Source organism: Sparus aurata, chromosome 22 (assembly GCF_900880675.1).
Source record: "Sparus aurata chromosome 22, fSpaAur1.1, whole genome shotgun sequence".
In the NCBI taxonomy this organism is placed as follows: domain Eukaryota; kingdom Metazoa; phylum Chordata; class Actinopteri; order Spariformes; family Sparidae; genus Sparus; species Sparus aurata.
In genome coordinates, this window is record NC_044208.1 from 9573078 (window position 1) to 9596153 (window position 23076).

At 39.3% G+C, this 23076-nt stretch overlaps 1 protein-coding gene and 1 non-coding gene across 2 annotated transcripts in view; both read left to right on the forward strand.

The window, feature by feature from the left end:
• Positions 1-3175: 3175 nt before the first annotated feature.
• trnaa-ugc (transfer RNA alanine (anticodon UGC)) lies at positions 3176-3247 on the forward strand. Its single transcript has one exon. It is a non-coding gene; the product is annotated as a tRNA-Ala (tRNA).
• Positions 3248-3657: 410 nt separating this feature from the next.
• The window catches only part of ift172 (intraflagellar transport 172), a 45223-nt gene continuing 25804 nt past the window's right edge, over positions 3658-23076 (forward strand). Inside the window, exons 1-20 of the mRNA XM_030405891.1 lie at positions 3658-3696; positions 4204-4347; positions 4769-4881; positions 4988-5027; positions 5421-5486; positions 5863-5942; positions 6152-6239; positions 6344-6558; positions 6695-6818; positions 7373-7468; positions 8203-8364; positions 8972-9025; positions 9513-9616; positions 10877-10962; positions 12475-12587; positions 16816-16983; positions 18343-18479; positions 20747-20854; positions 21781-21865; positions 22893-22985. Of these exons, the coding sequence (XP_030261751.1) occupies positions 3658-3696; positions 4204-4347; positions 4769-4881; positions 4988-5027; positions 5421-5486; positions 5863-5942; positions 6152-6239; positions 6344-6558; positions 6695-6818; positions 7373-7468; positions 8203-8364; positions 8972-9025; positions 9513-9616; positions 10877-10962; positions 12475-12587; positions 16816-16983; positions 18343-18479; positions 20747-20854; positions 21781-21865; positions 22893-22985 (2115 nt within the window). The remainder of the gene's footprint in view (positions 3697-4203; positions 4348-4768; positions 4882-4987; positions 5028-5420; positions 5487-5862; positions 5943-6151; positions 6240-6343; positions 6559-6694; positions 6819-7372; positions 7469-8202; positions 8365-8971; positions 9026-9512; positions 9617-10876; positions 10963-12474; positions 12588-16815; positions 16984-18342; positions 18480-20746; positions 20855-21780; positions 21866-22892; positions 22986-23076) is intronic.

Below are 23076 nucleotides of genomic sequence, written 5' to 3' on the forward strand. Positions count from 1 at the left end.
ATTTATATATTCCATAACTGAATAAACAAGCTGTTCTCAGAGAAGAATAAGGTCTCCAAAACACTGTTCAAAGCTTGAAAGGTGGCAGTGTCCGCCAAATATAAACAAAGTAAAACAGCATGAAATTGTGTTTCACTTTATTAAGCCGTGAAAATGAAGACAGGTTGTTTATTTCATTTGTCTAGGCATACAAAAAACAGTCAGTGAGTATCTTTCTCATCTGACTAGAATTCCTTCCCCGAAACTACATAGTGCACCTTTCAACTACATATAATACTCCTTAATTTAAAATCAAGTAATGAAATTGTTTAACACTGACTGTCATTCTTTGAAAGAAAATTAGAGCCTACATGTATGTTGAGGACTGAGATATATTTAAAAGCTGAATCAATGTGCCATTAAATACGATAAATAAAGATAAAGAAAATGAATGTGCCATTGATAATGTACACATACATTGTGACATAAATAGATTTCTGTTTTAATCTACCTTTTAATTTCCATTATATTTATTCATTTAAAAATGTATTCATGTATTTCTTGATTTAGTTCTGATTTTGGCAGTTTCAGTCCTCCTTATTATAAGAAAGAAAACAACTGAGTATATTATCTGTACTTCCAGGTCTTTTTGACATGTTACAATGTAAAGTCATACAATAATGCCAAAGTAACGTGTAATCTTGATTGAAAACACTTTGAAAGGGTGTGTTGAGTAGGTCAGAGTTTGTATTGTAGGTCACATTTTACAAAGCATTACACATTTTGTTAATAAAAACTATTGCTACAATCACTTTTGTTGATCTTTTCTACTGATGTGTGCTCACCAGAGCTGTAATTAAAGCATGTCACTTTCACTTGGTTTTATAATATCAACATCAGTAAATAAGAACTGTAAAGCAATGTGTTTTGCTATACATATGGGGGATTTTGTAGAAAATAAAATCTAATAGAGCAATTTTGAAATTCAACTTTAAGTCAGTTATTTTAGCAGGGTGTTTGGTTATAACAAGCGATCTGAATGCTTGTTATACACCAGCTTTTTGTGGCTTTTTATCTGAATCTGCTTTACATTATGTTCATTGTTTTAACTCTAACATTTTCGCAGGTAGCCTCCAAGGTTATGCGTTTTCAAATCTGTATTAACAATAATGCCATGTTGTCATACGTGTGGGGCTTTAATTTGAAGGCAACGCTGCTTATTTCCGGCATCATCAGAAAACTTAACACCGCTTTACGTCACTCATACGTCACCACGTTCGCGGGAAGTTGGGAGGCCAACCTGCAGCAGCAAGCATATGCAGCGACTTCTCAACAGCTGGAATTCCTTTTGCTCCCACTAGGATGCTGATGCTGGTCAAGGTAAGTTTGGTTTGTGATGAAAGATTGAGTAATTAAGTGTTTTATTTTGATAATCAGACTCTGTTAAGTAGCTAGCAACTAAATTTGTCAAATAAATGTAGTGAAGTTCAACATTGGCATCCAAAAAATGGTAGTGTATAAGTATAAAATAGCAGAAATACTTTTTCAACAGTGTATTTTTACAGTCAGTATCCATGTGATTATTGGTCAGTACTTGATGGCCTGTTGGCCCAAATGTACCTTTTAAATGCATTGCAGTTATTGTTTCACGGGTCTCAACCTACATGTATTTCAACACGGGGTAAATACAAGAGCTGATAAAAGTCACAGTCCTCTTGCATTGTTTACCTGTTTGACTCATCACCTGGTTCATTGTGGTCATTTAAAGAAAAACAAATGGTATTAATGAGCAGCCTGACTGTATGAATTATCAGATGTTTACAGTTTTCCTTATAAGTAGCTCAAGGGTACAGTACCTTCTTTAAGGACAGTTTAACAGCATCATTTGAAGGACGGAACCATATAGTCGACTTTTTCTGACCCCATACTTTCCTGTATCTAAGAAACAACCTTTTGACCACAACTTTGGTGTCATAACTATTGCTATATGCATTTCTTGTTTTTATTTTTCCACATGTATCGACTGCTGCCTAACTCTGTCACAGTAACAACTGTAAAGAACATGCTGCTGTTCCCATGCTAACAACATATTTCACATTACTGCTTTATCTCTTTGTGACACCTTAAAGGTGCAATATGTAAGAATTGACCACCTGTCAAATTCATAATCATCAAAAATTGAGGGCAACATATCAACAGTGTAGCCATGCTAACTGTAGCTGTATTTAGCTATTTAGCTCAGTTAGCCATGCAGCTACTGGTATGGACCAGGAGCTCGGGATCCAGGGGAGCGTTTACACAGGAGCTTTGGCATGCTAACTTTGATAGATATCTCTATAACATAAAACATAGATAAAACAATGTTGAAACTACTTTTTCTTCACATGCTGTTTATAGTTTTAGTTTATTGTTGAATGACTTCAACTTAGATTCTTATATATCGCCTGTCAAGTTCATGCTCAAAACAATTAGGGGTCAGCATATCACCGGAGTACCCACTAACTGCTGTGGACTACAGCTGCCATTTGCTAGTTAGCTTAGTTAGCCATGCAGCTATTGGTTCTGACTGGGAGCTCAGGGACCAGGGGAGTGTCAGTGTTTACATCGCTCGCACAGGAGCTAGGAATGGAGACAAATGTTGTATATTGGTCATAATTTCTTTCATAGACCTTAAAAACTGCTTTATTGATGAGTAATGGTCAGATATTTCAAACTGAATCTTAGAACTAAAGTTAAAGTCATGTAGGCTTACCCCTAAAAATCAAATTTGTTTGATGGGAGTGCTTGAAATTGATGTGCTTTGGTCAAGTTTTTGCCTTTTCAAATTGATTAGAAAATGAAAACATTATGCAGCTTTCAGGGATACATTCAGGGTACAAATACAGAGATACTTTTGAACTTTTTGTGAATCTGATGAATGCAACAATAACACAACAATCTTTCTGACAGTTTATTTTCCTTGAATATGTAACGTTAGATCATTTAGCTGGTAAACAGGCAAAAACATTGTTAGCCAATGAAGTTGGATTACCCTGATGATTTTAAGATGATGACGATGGCACGAACGACGTGCTTCAGACGGGACAACTCTGTTAACACCTGACAACCAGTTGAAATATATCTAGTACTTTATCCAACATACACATTTGATGGAAACTACGATAAGTATGCTACTTTCGGAAATACGGATATGGAAGGGGATGTAGCTCAGTGGTAGAGCGCATGCTTTGCATGTATGAGGCCCCGGGTTCAATCCCCGGCATCTCCACTTCTTTTCTTTTTCCTTCTCCGCCATCTGCTCACCCACATATGTTAGTATTGTACTTACATATATGGATGCATCGTGTCATAGCGTATGAACTATCAATTAAGATGATAATGCTGGCTATTAAAGTGACACCAAAGAGCTTCCCCGCTTTTACAGTGTTTCTATACTATTTTCGATACAAACGACGCGGTGAAAGCTTCTGCGGTTTCCTAGAGTTTTAAACGCACCATGAGTCCCCGCCCAAGCGGTAACTAAGGAGATCACAGTTATGTTTACTACAAAGATGTCCTCCCTGCTAGCTGCTACCTTAGAGCTGCTCAACAAAATGTGTCCATGATCTAAATATTTCCGCTTTATCGCAGCATCATAAACACCATTCCCTGTTCGAACTTCCTGAAGAGAAACCGAAAATGCAACTGAAGCACCTGAAGACACTATTAACACCCCAGGTAAGCTCAGTGACAAGTAAGCTAATGCTAGCTGATGGAGAGCAGCATCAGTGACAGTCTAACTGTGTAACGGTTATGATCAAACTGATTTCACGAACCGAAAGGTGCAACGAAACTTTAACTTCCTCTTGTCTATTCGGCATCTGAGTGACTTTACTGATCCGTGATTAAATAGTATTAAATTCATATTTTTATAGTTAACTTACATTTTTTTCATGCTAGCAACGGTGGTGCGTTGAGTTTCCTTAGTTGATAAACGTATTGCTAATACGCCACAACTTAGCTAAAGCGTGAGTCTCAACAATAATGTAAGCGTTTGTTTTGGCAGTGGTTTTTACCAGGCAAATTCTATCAACTTCAACATTTAAAACAGTCAAATCTACCATGGAGCCCGTGCCGTCATAGAACATAACGGAACGTATGTAAATACAGTCAGCTAAAGTTAGCTAAAGAGATGCTCGGCTAGTCACTTCTTAACGTTGCTGTCTGTTTCCTCTGCCTTTACAGGAGGGTGCTGCCAAAGTGACATGCTCGGCCTGGGCACCGAACAACACCAAGTTCGCCGTGTGCACCGTTGATAGGGTGGTGCTGCTGTATGACGAGCAGGGAGAAAGGAGAGACAAATTCTCCACCAAACCCCTGGACTCCAAGGTGAGGCAGGAGGGCAGCTAGCCTCATGCTGTCTCACACGCAAAGTCACTGTAGCAAACAAAACATTACACAGCTGCAACAGAAAATAAGACAATCTGCTCAGGAGCAAAAGCAGAAAAGAGTTACAGCCTTGGAATAGTCGATCATAAGTAAAATATTAATGATATACAATAATAGTCAGTGATATTTGTTCTGAGATAAAGTGATAAAAACCGATTTAAACATGCCAAATGAAGTGCAGGATGTGCACGATCCTGTGATAATGAATTAGGTCTGATATCCCTGTAAGTCCTGCCCAGTGCATCTCCAAGTTTATTGTTGAAAGACTTTCCTATAAGCAGTTACAGGTTAGATAATCCCTGAGTATGTGTTATATTATAATTATGACTAATAACATCAGTCCCATGTAATCTTTTGTCAGTATGGAAAGCAGAGCTATGTTGTCAATGACATGGCGTTCTCTCCGGACTCCACCAAAATCGCCATCGGACAATCCGACAACATCATCTTTGTCTACAGGATCGGGGAGGATTGGTAATGTCCTTTCCATGCTGGTCTCCGTCAATAATCACAATTTTATTATTTATGTGTATTTATCCATGCAAACAGATTTTTATCAGTGGTGTCTTCTCTCTCCCAGGGGTGACAAGAAAGCCATCTGCAACAAGTTTGTTCAGACAGTAAGTAAACATGAGTAGACATTTAATAGATAATAATGTCACTACTGCAAAAGCTAATGTTGATGAAAAGATGTTTGGCCAGTGAGTCAGCATGTTCTGCAGATGTTGTAGTAGACTTGAGGCCTTGTAAAGCTGATATGGGATCATAAATGTTTCATGAAGATGCTGCATAGGTGGTCCAGTTCTAGCTGCTGCTTTAGTGTTAACTGTGTGTAATTAAATATGTATGTTTTAGAAGTAATGAGGTGGGAGATCTTGGCTGTCGGGGTCCCTGCGTAGGATCCTGACTCTAATTGCACATTCATGTGTGAAAACCTTATTTTCCAGTAGAAAGTTTCAACTTCCGATTTTCTGCCGTCTCTTTAAAGCAGCATTTTATCCACTGTGTTGCAGAGTGCTGTGACCTGCCTGCTGTGGCCTGCAGAACATGCAATTGTGTACGGATTAGTGGATGGAAAGGTAAGTCAGCAACATGTTCCACCTCTAATCAACAAAAGGAATCATTATGTTAATATTACAGTTTACAACATACATTTTGTTCATGTATTATTATTGGTTTGAGTGTTAAAGAAGTATCAACAGGACAGCAGATACAACAGGAGTGAATGTTGTAGTGCTTACAGTCTTTTTCCAACTTTGAATGCACATATGAGTTCTTTGTAGTCTTATTATTGCATCAGATCAATTTGTCCATACTGATATTTTTTGTCTTTAAACAATTTGTTGACATGTTGGGGCAAAAGATATAAACATTTGATTTCTGTTTTTTTGGTCAAATGTAAAAAAAAAAATTGTGTTTGTTTTAAATAAAAGTTGTTCTATTTTTTGCTTATAGGTTCGCCTCGCCAACACTCAGACAAACAAGTCATCAACCATCTACGGCACCGAGTCCTGCGTTGTCTCATTAGCTTCCAAGTAAATGCATATTTTTATTTGATGTCATTTAATGTAATGTCACGTAATTGAAATGTAAGTATATTTACTATAAGGTTCTTTGTTGGTTTTTTTATTCCCAAAACATTTGGGGAAAAAAAGAGGAAAAGACGGATACTCTCAAAATCCAACAAATGACCTACTTTCTTCTTCTGTGGTATCATATATTTGTATGTTTTTTTTTGTTTCAGCATTTCCGCTAAAGGCGTCCTGTCCGGCCACGCTGACGGGACCGTCGTGCGTTACTTCTTTGATGACGAAGGATCAGGGGAGTCTCAGGTACTCACAGCCTCGCACATCGATGTCCATCATGATGTTACGTTACTTTATTCTCTTATCTTACAGTTGAATTTGTCACATTTCACACTCCTACTCTGACACAGGGTAAACTGTTGATACACCCGTGCCCGCCCTACGCTCTGGCCTGGGGTGCAAACAGCATCATGGTGGGCGGCTGTGACAAGAAGGTGGTGGCCTACGGCAGAGAGGGTCACATCCTGCAAACCTTCGACTACACCCGCGACCGCACGGAGAGGGAGTTCACCGTGGCCGCCACCAGCCCCAGCGGGCAGTCAGTGGTCTTCGGCAGTTACGACCGGTTAGTATCGTGGTGTCCCAGATGATATACAGACGGTGCTGTGATATCTGTCAGCTCAAAGAGACCCCTCGGTCACCATTTATAATAGTCATCTCAGATAATTCAGTTGTTTTTCTCTTCCTGATGATTCACTCAGGCTGCGGGTGTTCAACTGGGCTCCCAGGAGAGGAGTGTGGGACGAGGCCAAGCCCAAAGAGATCGTCAACCTCTACACCATCACCAGCTTGGCCTGGAAGAAAGACGGATCACGCCTCTGCGCTGTAAATACTTTATCCATACTTTTAAACACTATTTTTGTGTGACTTAAACGCCAGCCTACAGCTCTTTACTTATTATGTAGAGATTTGTAGCAGTGGCTCAACTACGTGTGCCAGCATGGAGAGTTGTTTCTCTGGTCGCTTACATAACCTGGTGTCAGACTGACATCCCTCTCACACTGAACACAGCGTTCACACAAATTCTTGGAATTTTCGTTTGTGTTTTCAAGGTTAGGGATACGCTGGAATTTGAATATACTACAAGAAAAATGCCTGATTTTCAGCGAGATCTGCTGTTTTAGTCGACACTTTATCATTAAAGAAGTGTAATATTTTAAAGGAAACAATCCTGTCTTTATATTTGTTTGTTGTCTCCTTGTGTTCAAGTTAGCAAGCATTAGATAATCACGATCGAAATGTACTGTCAAAGTTAATATGAACAGATGGTGAAATAATCAAAGTGGCAGCAGTCATTGGTTGCAGTGGGTATAAAGTAAATATTCTACAATTGCATTTATAGTAGCAAGTGTATTTATTTACGGTGTGTGTGTTGACAGGGAACACTGTGTGGAGGAGTGGAGCTGTTTGACTGCTGCTTGCGGAGAACCATCTATAAGAACAAGTTTGAGATGACCTACGTCGGCCTGAGCCAGGTAGAGACGCAGGCAAACAGAAAACAAAGACGATTAATCACGTGTCCTAACCAGAGAAAAGCTGCAGTGTCTTTAAGTGCGCAACAATGAGTAGAAGTCAAGACCAAACTAATAAATTCCAGCCTTCACGTTATTTGAGTTTTTAACAAAATGTGAATAAAGGTCTGCTGTCTTTCCTGAGAACAAATGCTTATTTGTACTGAAAAACCGTGAAAGCTGCGAAAAAAATTGCTTATTTTTGGCCCAAACTGAAAGAGAATATTAATTGTGGAAAAACGACAGATAGAAATGTGCAAAAATGGCCTTTGAACCCAATCTAGGATTTTCTGATTAACAATAAAGATCAAAAGTTAATTAGTGCGTAAATTGATTTTGCTTCTGGCTTGAAAAAAATAAAGATAAATATTTAGATTGATGAGATGATGATTGGGAAAGTAATTCTGTCTGCTAATGAGGCAGCTGATGTGTAATTACATTTTCAAGCCAAAAGTTCAAAAGCAACTCTTTTTCTTTCCTCTTGTTACTGAGTGCTGACAGTTTTTCTTCCCTGATTCTCCCAGACTAAGTTAACAAAGTGGTGTTTTAAAGGGAAGTTGAATCCATTGTGTGTAGATAAACTTTAAGACCTTGGTCACTAAAATTCCATAGCTCGGATGCATCGATTTTGCCCTTATAATTTGCAAAATATGAACGAAGCGATGGCTTACTTTATTCTATTTTTCCTTCTCTTATAGGTGATAGTGAGGAACTTATCTACGGGAACACGGGTCGTCCTGAAGTCCTATTATGGCTACGAGATAGAGGAAGTCAAAATCATGGGGAAAGATCGCTACCTGGTGGCTCACACCTCCGAAACTCTTCTGCTGGGAGACCTGCTGTCAAATAAACTGAGCGAGGTAGGATTCAAACTTTTTCATCCTCCTCCTTCATCCCATTCAGGGTCGGGTAGTAACAGATTACATACAATCAAGACTATGTGATCAGATAATAAAAAAGAAGTAACTAGAAACAGCCTATAATACTTTGGTTGAAGAAATTTTTTTTATTAGATTATAGTTCATCTTCTCAAGGATTTTTATCATGTTTTTAAAATATAATCTAAATATTTAAAATGCTTAATGCGATATATTTGCTTTAAAAATGTTTTGAGATAATTAAAGAGAAAAGAAAAAGGGAATTTGCACGTGTCCAATGTTTAAGTTAAGGTACAATATTTACAGAGTTCAATCCAGAAGTATTCAGATCGATACAGTTTTTGTTGTTATTGTTGTTTTGGATTACTTCACTAATTACTGAAATAGCCACGTAATTTATATTCTGCTCCAAGCCTGGATACCGATACAATAGAGACAAATCTCATTTTAGGTATTTCATCAAAAGCCTCGAAAAGATATATTTGGAAAAACGCCTCACACATACTTGGCTCCTTGTTTACCTGTCACAATAAACAGAAGTGGACTGATCAGCCTGTATTACTGTATGATTCTGCTGCCTCTCTTTCAGGTGCCTTGGCCCGGTTCTGGGGGAAACGAGAAGTTCTTCTTTGAAAATGAGACAGTGAGTACAGTGGCTGTGTGAAGTGTATTGTTGAGAAGGCTGTTGTGTCACACTTCAACCAGTTCAGACCAGTACTTACCAAGGAGCAATAAACTGTGGTGTATAATTACACTACCGTTAGAGTGAAGGTTGTGTTGCAGGTCCTGTCATGTCTGTGGGTACTGCTCACAGCTCACCTGTTAGATTGGGGGAAATCAGGCCCGTTTGCCGGGTAGATTTGTTTCATTTGTGCCGGTGTAAAAGCTGTCAATTGAGCCCTTGTGAGGACTAAACGATCGAACTGTCAAGTGTTTGCGTTTTGGTGTAAAAGCAAATAAACCAACCACAGGCTTTTATGATAGTGGATATGTGATTTTAGCATGAATTCAACAGCTAGTCGTCTAATGAATCTATCTGCTGATGGTCAAGTCTGATCTTCTCATCGGCTGTCAACATCCCTTACCCACGGCTCCCATTATATTTTCTTCTGCTGTGTTTTCTGTTCCAGGTGTGTATGATTTTTAATGCTGGGGAGCTGAGCCTGGTGGAGTACAGCAACAACGAGATCCTGGGATCAGTCAGAACAGAATTTATGAACCCTCACCTCATCAGGTAGGTCCAGTTACACCAAAAACAAACGCACCTTACGAGGCTGGTTTGGTGACACCGCAACCGGTTTGTCGGCTTACAAAGAAGAAACATGGATAAGTCAGAGAGATATTACCGATCTACTGATTTTTCTTTTTTCTTTGTTTAAAAAAATAATTGAATTTAGATATCCTGATCAAAATATATAGACATTTTACCAACCTAAGTGATGAAATCTGTAGGTTTTTGGGTGAATCTACTTTAAAAGCAGTTTCAGAGCTTGTATTACTGTATATGTATCTGTATTTCATATGCTCCCGACAGAATATATGCATATTTAGAAATACAAACACCATAACAGAGGCAAAGAAGAGACCCTGGAAGTTGATAATTATGTCACATTTTATTTTAGTCCAGATTTTATCATTTGTAATCATGTGTTATAAAATTGATTTGATCCTTTTCTCTGTGATTGTTATTAGAAATTTCTCTGTATTTGTATGTGTAGAGGTTTGAATGAACTATGCTGTATTTCTTTATTTTGTACAAAAATACAATAAATGCATTAAAAAAAAAAGAAAGAAAGAAAAAAAGAGAAGAGTTTAGTTAGTTTAATGTCCAAATTCTTATGTCTCAATTTCAAATCAATCTGTTGATGCCATTTGTCACTGTTATACGTACACAATTGCCTTTTTTTAGTGACAGTTTAGAGTAATGAGATGAGCAATTTCTACATATATATGTAACAATTTTGGGTTGTTAACTATTATAATATGTCTGACTGCAATTTAAGATAACATATGTTTTCATCTCCAAGGTGACTGCAAGCAAGTGGTTTTAGACGTAGGAAAATGTTAATGATACCCGACTAAGAGACCAGAGTCCATGATCATTCCCAAACAGGCTGTGTGTTTCCAGCTCTGTCCATTAGATGGCTGCATTGAGCTGTGCAGACATCATGTATCCAGTGTCAGTGTCTGCCAGTCAGCACACATCCGTTTTTAAATATTCAGCCCTGTCAAAAGTGTCAGGGCTGACAGCTCCCAGGTGACTGACTAATGGCCGTCAGCAGGTCTCAGGACACTCTGACTGCTCCTCGCCTCTGGCTGGACACTGTAGCATGACAACATCATGATCAGGGCTGTCCTGGGATTTCCAGTAGGATGAACAGCAGCTGACGCCAATTAAGCTGAGCTGACACTGGATTTAGAAATGGTAAATCAGTGTCAAGTCAGCCATGTCATACTGATTAATGTTTTTTAAACCTGTGTTTGTGTTTCGTAGCGTCCGGATAAATGAGAGGAAGCAGAGAGGGGTGGAAGACAACAAGAAGCTTGCATATCTGATTGATATAAAGACCATTGCTGTTGGTAAGAATGTGTGTTTGTCTGTTGTAGCGGTGTAGTAACAAGAGGTCTGATTCGACGCCTAGGTTAAAGGGACAGTTCACCGCAAAAGAAATCAAAAACACATTGTTTTCTTCTTATCTGTAGAGCTGTTTATTCATGTAGATTGCTTTGGTGTGAGCTGCCGTGTTTTGGAGATGTCTGCCTTCTCTCCAGTGTAATGAAACCAGATGTTACTCAGCTTCTGGTGCTCAAAGCTAAAAAAATAAAATACACACACACTTGAAAAACTCGACAGCAATGTCTCACCCAGAAATCGTGACCCGGTTGCTCAAGGTAATCCGCAGACATTGTTGTTGTGAGCAGTTTCATGTAGGAACTATTTTCTTTCTGTATCACTGCTCAGAAGGAAGCGTGCCTTGTACTCATGGAGGAAAGGCTAGCTAATGTCGCAGAAACAAAGCAGTGCTCACATGAAACGATGGGTTAGCTTCAGACGTTCCTGTTGAGTTTTTCAGATGTGTTTTTTTTTTTTTGCACTTTGAGCATCACAAGCAAGTTGTTTTTTTATCTATTATAATTGAGAGAGGGCAGACATTTCTCCAAAACTCAGCAACTCACACCAAAACAAGATGGATAGATGGCACTACAGGTAAGGGGGAAAATATGTATTTTTGGCTTTGGGGTGAACTGTCCCTTTTAAGGGGTTAAAAACAAAGCTTTTTCCCCCACACTGCTGGTTTTACTCCTCTAAATCGCACATGCTTTACATTAAAGCGAAACAAAGTTGTTAATTCATCAGGCGTGGCGGATTAATACACACTGATTGATTCTCTCAAAATAAACTGAAAGACTATGTCAGACGCAGCGCAACAGTTTGGCTCACCGATGTGTTTGTGGACAACAATGGAGCCAACCGCAGAATAATGCCAGCCTCATCCTTAAATGCCAAATGTGGTTTTAAATCTGCCGTGGGTGATGAGCTTTTGTTCCAAAGCGAGAACAGCTTAGCTGGTGTATTTTCAGAACAATAGTTCTCCGTACCTGACCGAGGAATAGTGAGTCATCAGCAGCACTGTCAACTCCTGCGGATTTAAATGTTCATTTTGTGCCGTGGGATTGTGAAATGCCTTTTGATTGGAGAACATGCTGATGTGTTATCATCACTATATTACGGCCAGCTTGTGTCTCTTACTCACCACAATAATATGATATGAAGTCCTGGCCTGCTGCAACTACAGCCATCGCTGTAGATCATCAGCTGAACCGTATCTCTTCCACTGACTGTACCACACTCCGTTTTAATTAAAAAGTTGATGTAGGTCTGATATGGACCGACTAATAATATGATCTTGATCCCAGAGCCGGTGAGTTAAGAGTGGAGAAACCGCTCACTCTGCCTGATAGAATCAGTAATAATTATAAATGACTGCCTGATTTCTAGTCTTGAATAAAAGGCCGATATTTAGTCAGATGCATTGGCACAGTGGCAGTCTGACCGCTGCTCAGTTGTCCTTTTTTCTTTCCTCCCCTCAGTGGACTTGGCCGGGGGCTTCAATCTGGGAACCCTCAGCCACGACTCCAAGATTGACTGGCTGGAGCTCAATGAAACCGGACGCAAACTGCTGTTCAGGGACAAGAAGCTGCGGGTGAGAAAGAAACCTCAGCACCCTGAGGGATTGTTGGAGAGAGAGAGAGGCCGGAAGGCGGAGAGGGGCGAATGATAGACAGGATGATGATTAGTAAAGTAGAAAAATCTGCACATTTGTTGGAACATGACTAGAGTAATGGCCACGACCATCGCCCAAAACATGTCTTGTGCCCGTTTTGGTCGGTGCTTCCGAGTCTGAAAAGTAAAGCCACTGCAGACGTGTATTCTTTCTAATGGCCAGCAGGAGGCAACTGAAGAAGAACCCGATCATATGTGAGTTTATTCTCATTTGATTTATTACCTCAGTAAACAGTTTCCTAATGGGTTTATGGTCCCAGTCTATAGTCTTAACGTCTTCTTTATCACAGGATGATGTTCGTTTTGTAAATTATGGTCCTATTTAGTGTGAAATAGAGATAACTCAGGGGATGCTTTAGGGCGTGGCTTTCTTGTGATTGACAAGCCGCTGCCACCGCATGTCCTCGGGTTCTCAGTCAGATCTAATCAGAATATCCTCCTCAGCTCCACCCTCTCGTCCAAGTATGGTCATTTTTTGTTCCAGAAAACCAAGACAGTGACATCTATAATGCTATATTCATGGTAGTCCACAGGGGGATAGACTCGATGCTAACCCATCCATATACAAGTACACAGTCGAGGTGACATTTAATTTCTTCTTCATTTAACATTAATTTGCACAGTGTCTAACTTCTGCCGGGAGGGGTTTCTCGATCAAAACAATGAAATTGAAAGACGTAGGCCGATGATACATGAAGTAGCATGACGGTCCTGGGAGTTGTTGTCTTCATTGTTAAATTAACACTATTGTAGATAAAAATCTATCAGAGGCAGAAATGTTAACAGACAAGGTAAAGTGTTTTTTGTTATTCACACTACATTCATTCATGTTCACAGACTTCCTTCTCAAGTATCATCTAATGTTTTCCAGGAGGTTTTAGCAACCCGATGAGACACACTGTTCGCTTGAATATAAAAGATTTTCGTGCCTTTGAACCCTGCAGGAAACATTTTTGAAAATGTAAGTGCACAATATAAAACAAAGGTCTTGTAGCTTTTAGACATTTTTACATGGAAATGTTATAAGTTATATCTTTCAAGAGGTGCAAACAAAACAGGCGATACCTACAGTGAGCGCTACAGTAACTGCACGGCTCCGTTCAGTGGCATCATTAAATGCTGCGGCTCATACAGCCTCTGTATTCCCTCAGCTGAGAGTCTGACACACATGATGCTACTTTCAAAGGAGATGATCAGGCACTGCCTAAATGTGGGTTAACAAGATATTGACGAGAACAGAATAAGACACTCACCTTAAGGACATCACGTGGGCTATTGCAGTTTGTAGAGAAGGTGCACTCGATTTGCTTACCCAGCTGTCCAGGAATGATATTGATATTATTAATTAGTATTTCGTGCGCACGTTACATTTATTTCATGGCCACGAATTAGTATTTTGTGGTCACAATTTAGTATTTTGTGGCCACGAATTAGTATTTCATGCGCACGTTATAGCTATATTGTGGCCACAATTTATTTATTTTTTTGACCATTTCATGTCTGGGGCTCCGTAGAATTTGGTCGAAGATTTTATTTTTTTTTTCGGCTGTTTTATCCAGTTTGTTTCGCCTCCTACAGTGGCCCCAGGTTGGATCTTGTTCAAGTGGGTCTAACAAGATTACTACATTTGTATTCCTGTCAAAAAGTCAAACATCACTGTCTTTATCTCCTTTTCCCTTATTTCTGAAATTTGTCTTCATTTAAACTAATAGTTAAAATCAAATTTGTTAGTGACCTTATCTCAATATGTTTGGCATCTACTTGGGTTAACAACAATACAGCATAAAAGCTCCCTGAATTTATCCTTCATTGTCTTAAAATGACCAAATACAGACAATGAAATGGGACAGAAAAGTTTAAAGCAGTTTGGACTTTTCTCACTCATTGCTGTGTTATAGTAGAAACTGCTTAAACCCAGTACAGAATCTTTCAGGTACTCTAATGCAAAAGTAATTCCTATAAACCACAACATATCGTCACGTTGGTGATGATTTCTTGCGTTCATTTTTATTTCTCCAGTTCCTCGCCTACACTAATTTACGAGGAGACACATTTCACATTTTCCACCCCGTTATCAAAAACAAACATCCATGAAAGTTGTCAGTGTTGTTCTGTGATATGCTTTGGCCGTGCTGAGGTTCATGTTTTGGGGAACCGTGTGCAAGATGACAGTGACAGCGTGCTGTTGTCAGTTGTTGCCCTGGGGTAATCAATCAGTTTGATATTTGAGTCCTGGGGCGATGACATGGAGAACTCTGGTAATTGGGAATCCCTCAGTGGCTTCAAACTTTGTCTGCTCTTGTATGGAACATAATGATAATAAAAGACTTTAATAAATATATATATATATATATATATATATATATATATATATATATATATATATATATATTATAGATATATATATATATATATATATATATATATATATATATATATATATATATATATATATATATATATATATATATATATATATATATGTATGTATGTATGTGTATATATATATATATATATATATATATAGTGTTACATTTTTTCAGTTTGTACAAAATGAGCTTTAGTGAGACAGATTGTCGGATATGTAAGTGTGTATGGGCAGCTGAATATACTGAAAGCGATTTATACTATTTCACATTTTTACATATTCACATTCATTGCACAGATTTATTACACCTCACATCCATAAGAAATCATAAAAAGTCAAGTTGTGAAATGTCTCCTTAATTGAAACTTGCTTTCAAGTGAACTTATCAACAGGCTGCTCGTCCTCATTGAATTAAAACTTGGCCAGCTGAGCTCCAGGGTGAAACTATAGACGGAGCATTATTAAAAATGGTGGAGGTGGTGGTGGTGGAGGATATTAAAGCAGCTGATTACAGCAGCAGGCGGTCTCTCACATACATATTAAGTGCTTGAGGAGCCTTTGTAGCTTATAGAGTATACGTAATCTTTATTCATCAGAGGAGAATACATTGCTGTGTGAGTGCTCATATGGAGCCAGTGGGAAGGATTTTTCCTCAAGTGATAATGTAAACTTAAACTTTACAAGACAGGGAATTGAAAAATAAGCACAGCCAAACCAAAGTCTGCCTCCTGATTTCTTTTTGCAGTGTCCGCTCATTTCTTATATTCTTATTCGCAGAGATATTTTGCCCTTTGGTTGAACTTTTGTACAGTGTTTTGTTCTCTATGTACAAAACATAATTTTTTTTCCCCAACTCCTTTATAAAACCTAACACCTATTTGTAAGGAGTTCTTTCTACAAGCTAAAAGGATGAGAGATTATTCAATAATAGAGCAGTCGTCTTGCTCATCTGACGGCACTGAATCAAGCAATTTTAAACTTTTGAACTGTTATGTGGTTGGACATTTAAAAAAAAAACAAAAAAACAACACTTTCCTGCACTTTCCTACCATTGAATTAGGAGTTAGCGAGTTAGCTGTTAATGCAACATGAAGCTGGGCCCCAGGAGCCTGTTAGCTTAGCTTGTCATAGCACCAGCTCAGGGCCTTGAAAATCCTTTTAAAGCATTAACTTCTGTTTTAGAAGATGATGGAAATAAAGGATTCAAATGTATTAAAAGTCTCACTATTAAGTTTTTTGTCACCCTCTGCAGTAGGCAGTGATGGAGTTTTTGATCGTTTTTTGCTGCAGGAGGCTGTGCAGTCCTTTTTTTTTTTTTTGTTTCAGTCAGAACCATCAGACCTGTAGTGCACACGGACACTCGACATTTAAAATGAACTTAAACTGATTAATGATTTTTAATTGGTTAAACGTCCTCTCAGTTGTATGCCACTTATCCGCGTCTAAGTTGCATCGATGTAATCAAATGTGTCACTTGAAATTATTGTTACGTACCGCTGGGATATAATAAGACACAGCATGATATTTATTGAGCTTTAAAGCTGTGGTAGGTAGATTTTGTTACTTTGGACAGAGTCAGGCTAGCTGTTTCCCCCCGTTCCAGGTCTTCAGGCTAATCTAAGCTAATAATCTTCTGACTCTAGCTTCATATTGAATGGACAGACGCTGTGTGAGAGTGGTGTGGATCTTCTCACCTCACCCTCAGAAAGAAACAGAACAATTTTCGATGATGAAATGAACAAAATATTTTATATAAATCTCCCCCTCCTTTCCCCCTCAGCTCCATCTGTACGACATAGGGTCCGGCGTGAAGACGACGGTGCTGAGTTTCTGCTCCTACGTCCAGTGGGTGCCGGGCAGCGATGTGGTGGTCGCCCAGAACAGGGGGAACCTCTGCATCTGGTACAGCATCGACAGCCCGGAGAGCATCACCATGTTCCCCATCAAGGTGAGACTTGGTCGTCTCTGTGTGCGCGGGTTTAGAGCAACAAGAAGCATCTCCATCAAGTTGCAAATTGACATGACATGAAAGGGTTCCATGGTATATGATTTCACAGTTAATCATGACTCACATTTGCCTTCTTACAGTAACATAGACAGTAAAAGGCAGCACCATGTAAAAAACAAAACAGTAGAGGCAAAAAGTTTCTGCCTCTGGCCCATTTGTTGTGGTTGTCTTTGCAATCAATAGTTTCAATAGTTTCTGTTTTTATCCCCAGACCACTTGTTTCACTTGTACTTTCCTCGAGCTTTATGTCTCTCTGCTCAGCGCACAGCTGACTGAGCGAGTGTTTTCAGAGCTGCTGTCCCGGAGCAGTTTCTCGCCCTCAGCAGGAACAAGCTTCTAAAACTTGTGGAACAACTGAGAACTGGTTTTTCTGATTAATAATAAAAAGCAGACAGAACAAGACAGAAAAATGTGTTTTGCAGACAAATAAGAGATATCTTATAGTGAAAATAACCGATGTTGGGCATGTTTGATGGGAGCTTGCTCATAACAGTTAAAGCTATGTGCGAATATTTACAACATCTTCGTGGAAGAAGTAAACCATTTTAAAATGTTTTAATAGTACACCGTAAAAATGATCTGGTCAACTATAGCCTGCATTCAAAATGTTATATAAGTAAAAAAAGGAAAATGTATTAATGCAGAAAAATGAACTACTCAATAATCTGTTAGGTAGTTTAATCTATAACAGTGCATCATATTGAACACACATACATTTATAAGATGATATGTTTTGTATGTACAATCTTTATCTCAGAAGTTATTTGTAGCTGTAGCTGCAATATATTTCCATCTGAATTTAAACGGAGTAGTAGTAGGGGAACATGAAACGGAAATTGCACCTCAAGTTTGTACTTTAATGCGTGTGCCCGCCTTAGTGGACACTTATGTTACTCCTTGAAAATAGCATATATTGAAAAGAAGCTATAATCTTGATTTTTAATTTATGTAAAAAATATTGAAAAGATATAGAAATATAAATGTATGTATATAAATACAAGCAGATCATCAAACTAAATGATCTTATTTTCCAAATTTTTTTCAAAATTTATTTTACTACCATTTTTATGATTAGTAGTTGTTATACAAGCATTTTGTTTATTTTGTTAAAGTCTTTGTTTAGTCCTGTTTTTTTTTCCTGTTTTTTCTCTTTTTTTTCTTCAATATAAAGCAAAAAATGCTATAAGTATGAACGTCAGATGTAATTTACATTACATCTATGCAAGATCTTTCATCCTTTACAATAAAGTATATAAAAGATAAACATCGCGTCTAACTGGTTTCACTTCTCTTCGTCAGGGAGACATCGTCGATCTAGAAAGAACCGACGGGAAGACGGATGTGATCGTGACGGAGGGCGTCAACACTGTCTCCTACACACTGGACGAAGGCCTCATCGAGTTTGGTACCGCTGTCGATGATGGGGATTACGACCGGTACGTTTTGACTCCGATAGTGAGTTGACAGAAAATCAGCCCGTCGCTGTGATTATCGTCGAGTTGAACGTGTATCTGGTCCTCCAACCACATGCTGCTTTTCTGGGTCGGACTCGCAGTGACAGCGGGGCGAGCAGAACAGGCCAGATGTCCTTTTATCCAGCAGCTTCCTCCAGCTCGTCTTGAGGGTTTCTTCAGAGCTCCTTGGCCAGCTGGGAGATCTATAATCTATATAATCTATAATCTCTTCACTGTGTCAGGATTTGAACGCCACCAAAATGATTCCTCCTTATCACTGGCCTCTCTCTTGGTTTTGAGGAGCAGCAGCTGAACTCTTCACTGTTGCTCTGAACTCCGTCACATAAAGTGGAGCCAGCCACCGTACAAGGGATTTTGATGACTTGCGCTTCTCTTTACGTTGAAAGTCTGATCAGTCTTGAATTCAGTTTCCTTATAAATTTAGATATAAAAATTTTACATTTCATTGTCTTACACATTTAGTTTTGCCATCTATGGGTTAGATGATTAGTAAAAATGTTTCTTCAACCATATAGCAGGCTGTTAAACATTTATAAACAATAGATTTTGTGACTGTACTTCATGTCAAAGATGCCAGATCTTATATAAATGTACATTTAGTTACATATAATGTTGTTTATACTTACAGCAATCTGAATTTTTGCATTTTTTGTAGTGAACAAAAAATACTATTATTTTTAAAATAATAAAATGAGAATGATAATTAGTAAGTATATAAGTATAAGTATAATAGGAAGAAAAATTAGAAAATAGATAATTAATAAATCATTTTCATTTTGATTGACACTTCCATTCTGCTGCTTATTTGAGAACAGGTTACATTTATTTAATTATTCCATAATTAGGAACAATTACAATATACTGCCCGGCAGGAAGTTTTGAAAATAAGTGTAATAATTCCGGCCCATATTGTCTCCAGTGGCTTTACATTATACTTCCAATCGCAATACAGGAATTAAATTGTGTTCTCGGTGTGGATGAAAAGTCTTAAATTTGAACCCTGCAGAAATCCTGCAAGAGATAAAAAAGACTGATTGACGAAGCTAGACTCTGCTGTCTCTTCACTGCCTCGGCTGGTGGCTCTTTATAAGGATCTATTCTTAAATATATATTGTCTAACATCTTCTTATCAGAATGTCTAAGGAGAACTAGACCTTTGTTATCTAATTTTGTTGGGTTGTGTACTTACATTAGCCGTAAGGTAGCTAACAACGACATGCTGATGGTGTGTGCCTGTGTGTTTGAATTTAGGTCTACTCCCACTTAAACCAGCACTTGCATGAGAGTTCGGGTCTCTCTCTTCTTTTCCCCCTCGCCTCTCTGTTAAGCTATGTTCACGAAGTAAGGTACATTTCCCCTCCAGCTCCAGTCAGCAGTCAACATTATAGAACATAAACACCAGACAATAGCCATTTTAGACAGGGCAGCAAGCCGCCAATTTGCCCGTCCTTTTGGCGGCTCGGTCCGCGGTTTTAGACAGAGGCTGGCAAATCAGGGGTCTGTTTTGGTCCACCCATTTTCCGCCTCGGAGGGTACACTTATTTCCACCTCGCCTGCTATCTAAATCCGAGGCGTCAATGTGCCGGCCCCTGCGTGAGGTGGGCGGAGGTGTCGATGACCTGCACTGTTGTGCAACCCACAGCCGGGGAGTTTAAAACCAGGAAACAGCTGATCACAGCAGTCAGTCCATCACTTCATCCGCGGACATTAAGATGAGCAACTGGACAGCCGCTGAGATCCAGGAGATGCTAGCGTCTCCTCAGTCTCTGTAGCTGTTTGGTTGTGTCAGCTTGTTGTTGTAGCGGCAAGCTAGGAACGGTTGCTACTTTCAAATTAAAAGCCCCCCGCTAAGAACCCAGTTCTAAACTCCAATGGGGTGCAATGTAAAGCTCTTATTTTGAAGACAAATTCGTTGTCACTGTTCACAGCCCAACTTCGTGCGTCACGTCACCTCACGTCACGTCACATGTTTACACTGAATCATCTGTCTCTCCAATGTCACAATTTTCGACTCTTTCTAGGCCTTATTCTGAACAACAAATTCACTGTGACCTCAATGACCAAATCTGCTAGTGACTTTTGAATAAACCCCAATTCTCCGATATTTACACTGGTCTGCCTCTGCAACATAGAATATCGATGGAACTGTCTCACTGCCTGACTGTGTGTGTGTGGTGTGTGTGTGTGTGTGTGTGTGTGTGTGTGTGTGTGTGTGTGCGCCTTAACAGAGCCACAGCATTCCTTGAGACTCTGGAGATGTCACCAGAGACTGAAGCCATGTGGAAGACGCTCAGCAAGCTGGCTCTGGAGGCTCACCAGCTGCACATCGCAGAAAGGTCAGCGTGACACGCACTGTCGTATGCACAGTCACACACACACACACACACACACACACACACACATACACACACACACACACACACACACACACACACACACTCAGCCTGGCAAGCTTATATTCACGTCTCTGAGCTAATTACGTAGCTCATCAGTCTTCATTGTAGCCAAGACTTATCTTATCTTGACTTATCTAGACAACAAGGGCACTGTGGTCACTTGGATTGGACACACACACACGCACGCGCACACACGCACGCGCACAGCAGATGACTGTGTCCCTGCCTGACATCCTTCTGTAACTTTTAACTTTGTTAATCATCAAAGACACTTTTTTAAAAATTTTATATCATAAGCACTATTTTCTCTCTCTCTCTCTCTCTCTCTCTCTCTCTCTCTCTCTCTCTCTCTCTCTCTCTCTCTCTTTCTCTCTCCCTCTCTGTTTTGAGAAACTTTTCAGATTTGAATTCTCTGTCATTAATAATGCATATGCTGTTCGTTAGGCATGGGCTTGATTTGCATAAATCATGAAATCGGGGAAAGAAACGGTTTTGTCTGGAGTGGGTAATGTTAATGAGGGAGTGAAGCGAGACAGAGTCAGACAGAAGGAGTTCTCTTTTCTTTCTTTTTTTTTCTTCAAACTTTTTTTCTTTCATGACTCGTTCATTAATCTGATGCAACTGTTCAGAGAGAGTTGCTAATAAAGTGGCCGAATGCTAAGAAGTGCCTTTTCATTTCTCAGCAGCCTCACACTGCAGTGTATCCAAAGGCTAATTAGACAAAAGCTCTAATTTATCTCAGTTCATTAAGTGAAGACATTCTCAGTTTTGGCTAGGCGCTATTACCTTCTAACTTCACTCGGCAGAATGGTTCTCTCTGGGTTTCTTCTCTGTGTTTACTTGCTCGCTCTCTTTTTCTTTTGCAGGTGTTTTGCTGCGCTGGGAGACGTCTCAACCGTGCGATTCCTCCACCAAACGAACCAGATTGCAGACAAAGTTTCACAGGAAATGGTGCGTTTTATGTCAAAACAGATACAACACACAACAGTACATCGACACGGTGACTGTACTGTATGTGCCAGTGGTGCTCTTGAGTGAGGTTCGGTGACTGCCAGGGGTGGTTCCAGGAGGGGTGATACAGTTTGAGAATCACTGGCTTATACAACCGATAAAAGTGGAGCGATTTTTTGGGGGATAAAGTTGATATTTACCAGCATTAGTTATTATTACCAGTATTTGGATATTTCGACACAGACATGAATGATTCAATAGTATTTGCTTTAAAGATTTATGCTTCACATGGTACAAAAAATAAAACCAGCAACTTGAGCAAAGAAAACCAAAACTCTACACTGGAATCAACACAAAACCAGCTCATCTTTGTTCTGATTGCTTGCTTCACAGAGGGAAATCAGGCTCTTTTCAAATCAAACCTTAAGACACATTGACTGCGCTGTTATTTGCAAGTGAAAAGATGGAATTTGTGTGTCCAGAAATCACCAAATCACCATATGCACGGGTTTCCGTGGTGACGACATCAGTTAGTCGGGCCATGTTCAGACTAGCAGCCCACATACATTTTTTGGGAATATCCAGATTGTACCCAGATTGATTTTAGGAAGTCTGGCCAGAAAAAATGACATGAAATGCGTTTTTTTTTTTGCTAATCAAATCCATAAACACATTGGGAGGCGGTTTGAAATGCGATCCAAAATCGGATTTCTACAGATACGCCTCAGTCTGGATGTTCTAGCCACACAACACACACAACAACGCCAAACACTGTCAAATCAATCTTGATATGCCTAGAACATATTTGGGCCAGCAGACTGAACAAGGCATTTGTCATTTCCATTAATTTATTTATGAACACCCCAAACTCTCATCAAGACACATTTTACACATCTTATATAAAAATGCATTATTACAATTCTTGAAATGTCAAACTAATCAGATTTACTCAACACATAACTCTGTGTGTGTGTGTGTGTGTGTGTGTGTGTGTGTTTGGTTTACTGTTTGTATCTGTTTTGAGCAGGGAGGAGATGGAACAGCGTTTTTCCAGGTCCAAGCCCACGTGGCCATGTTGGATAAGAACTTCAAACTGGCTGAGATGCACTACATGGAGCAGGTTGGTGACACACGAGACCTTTCACACCTAATGTGTAGAATTAATGACTGATGCACTTCAGTTTGGATAGGACAACAAAGTGAACACTCCC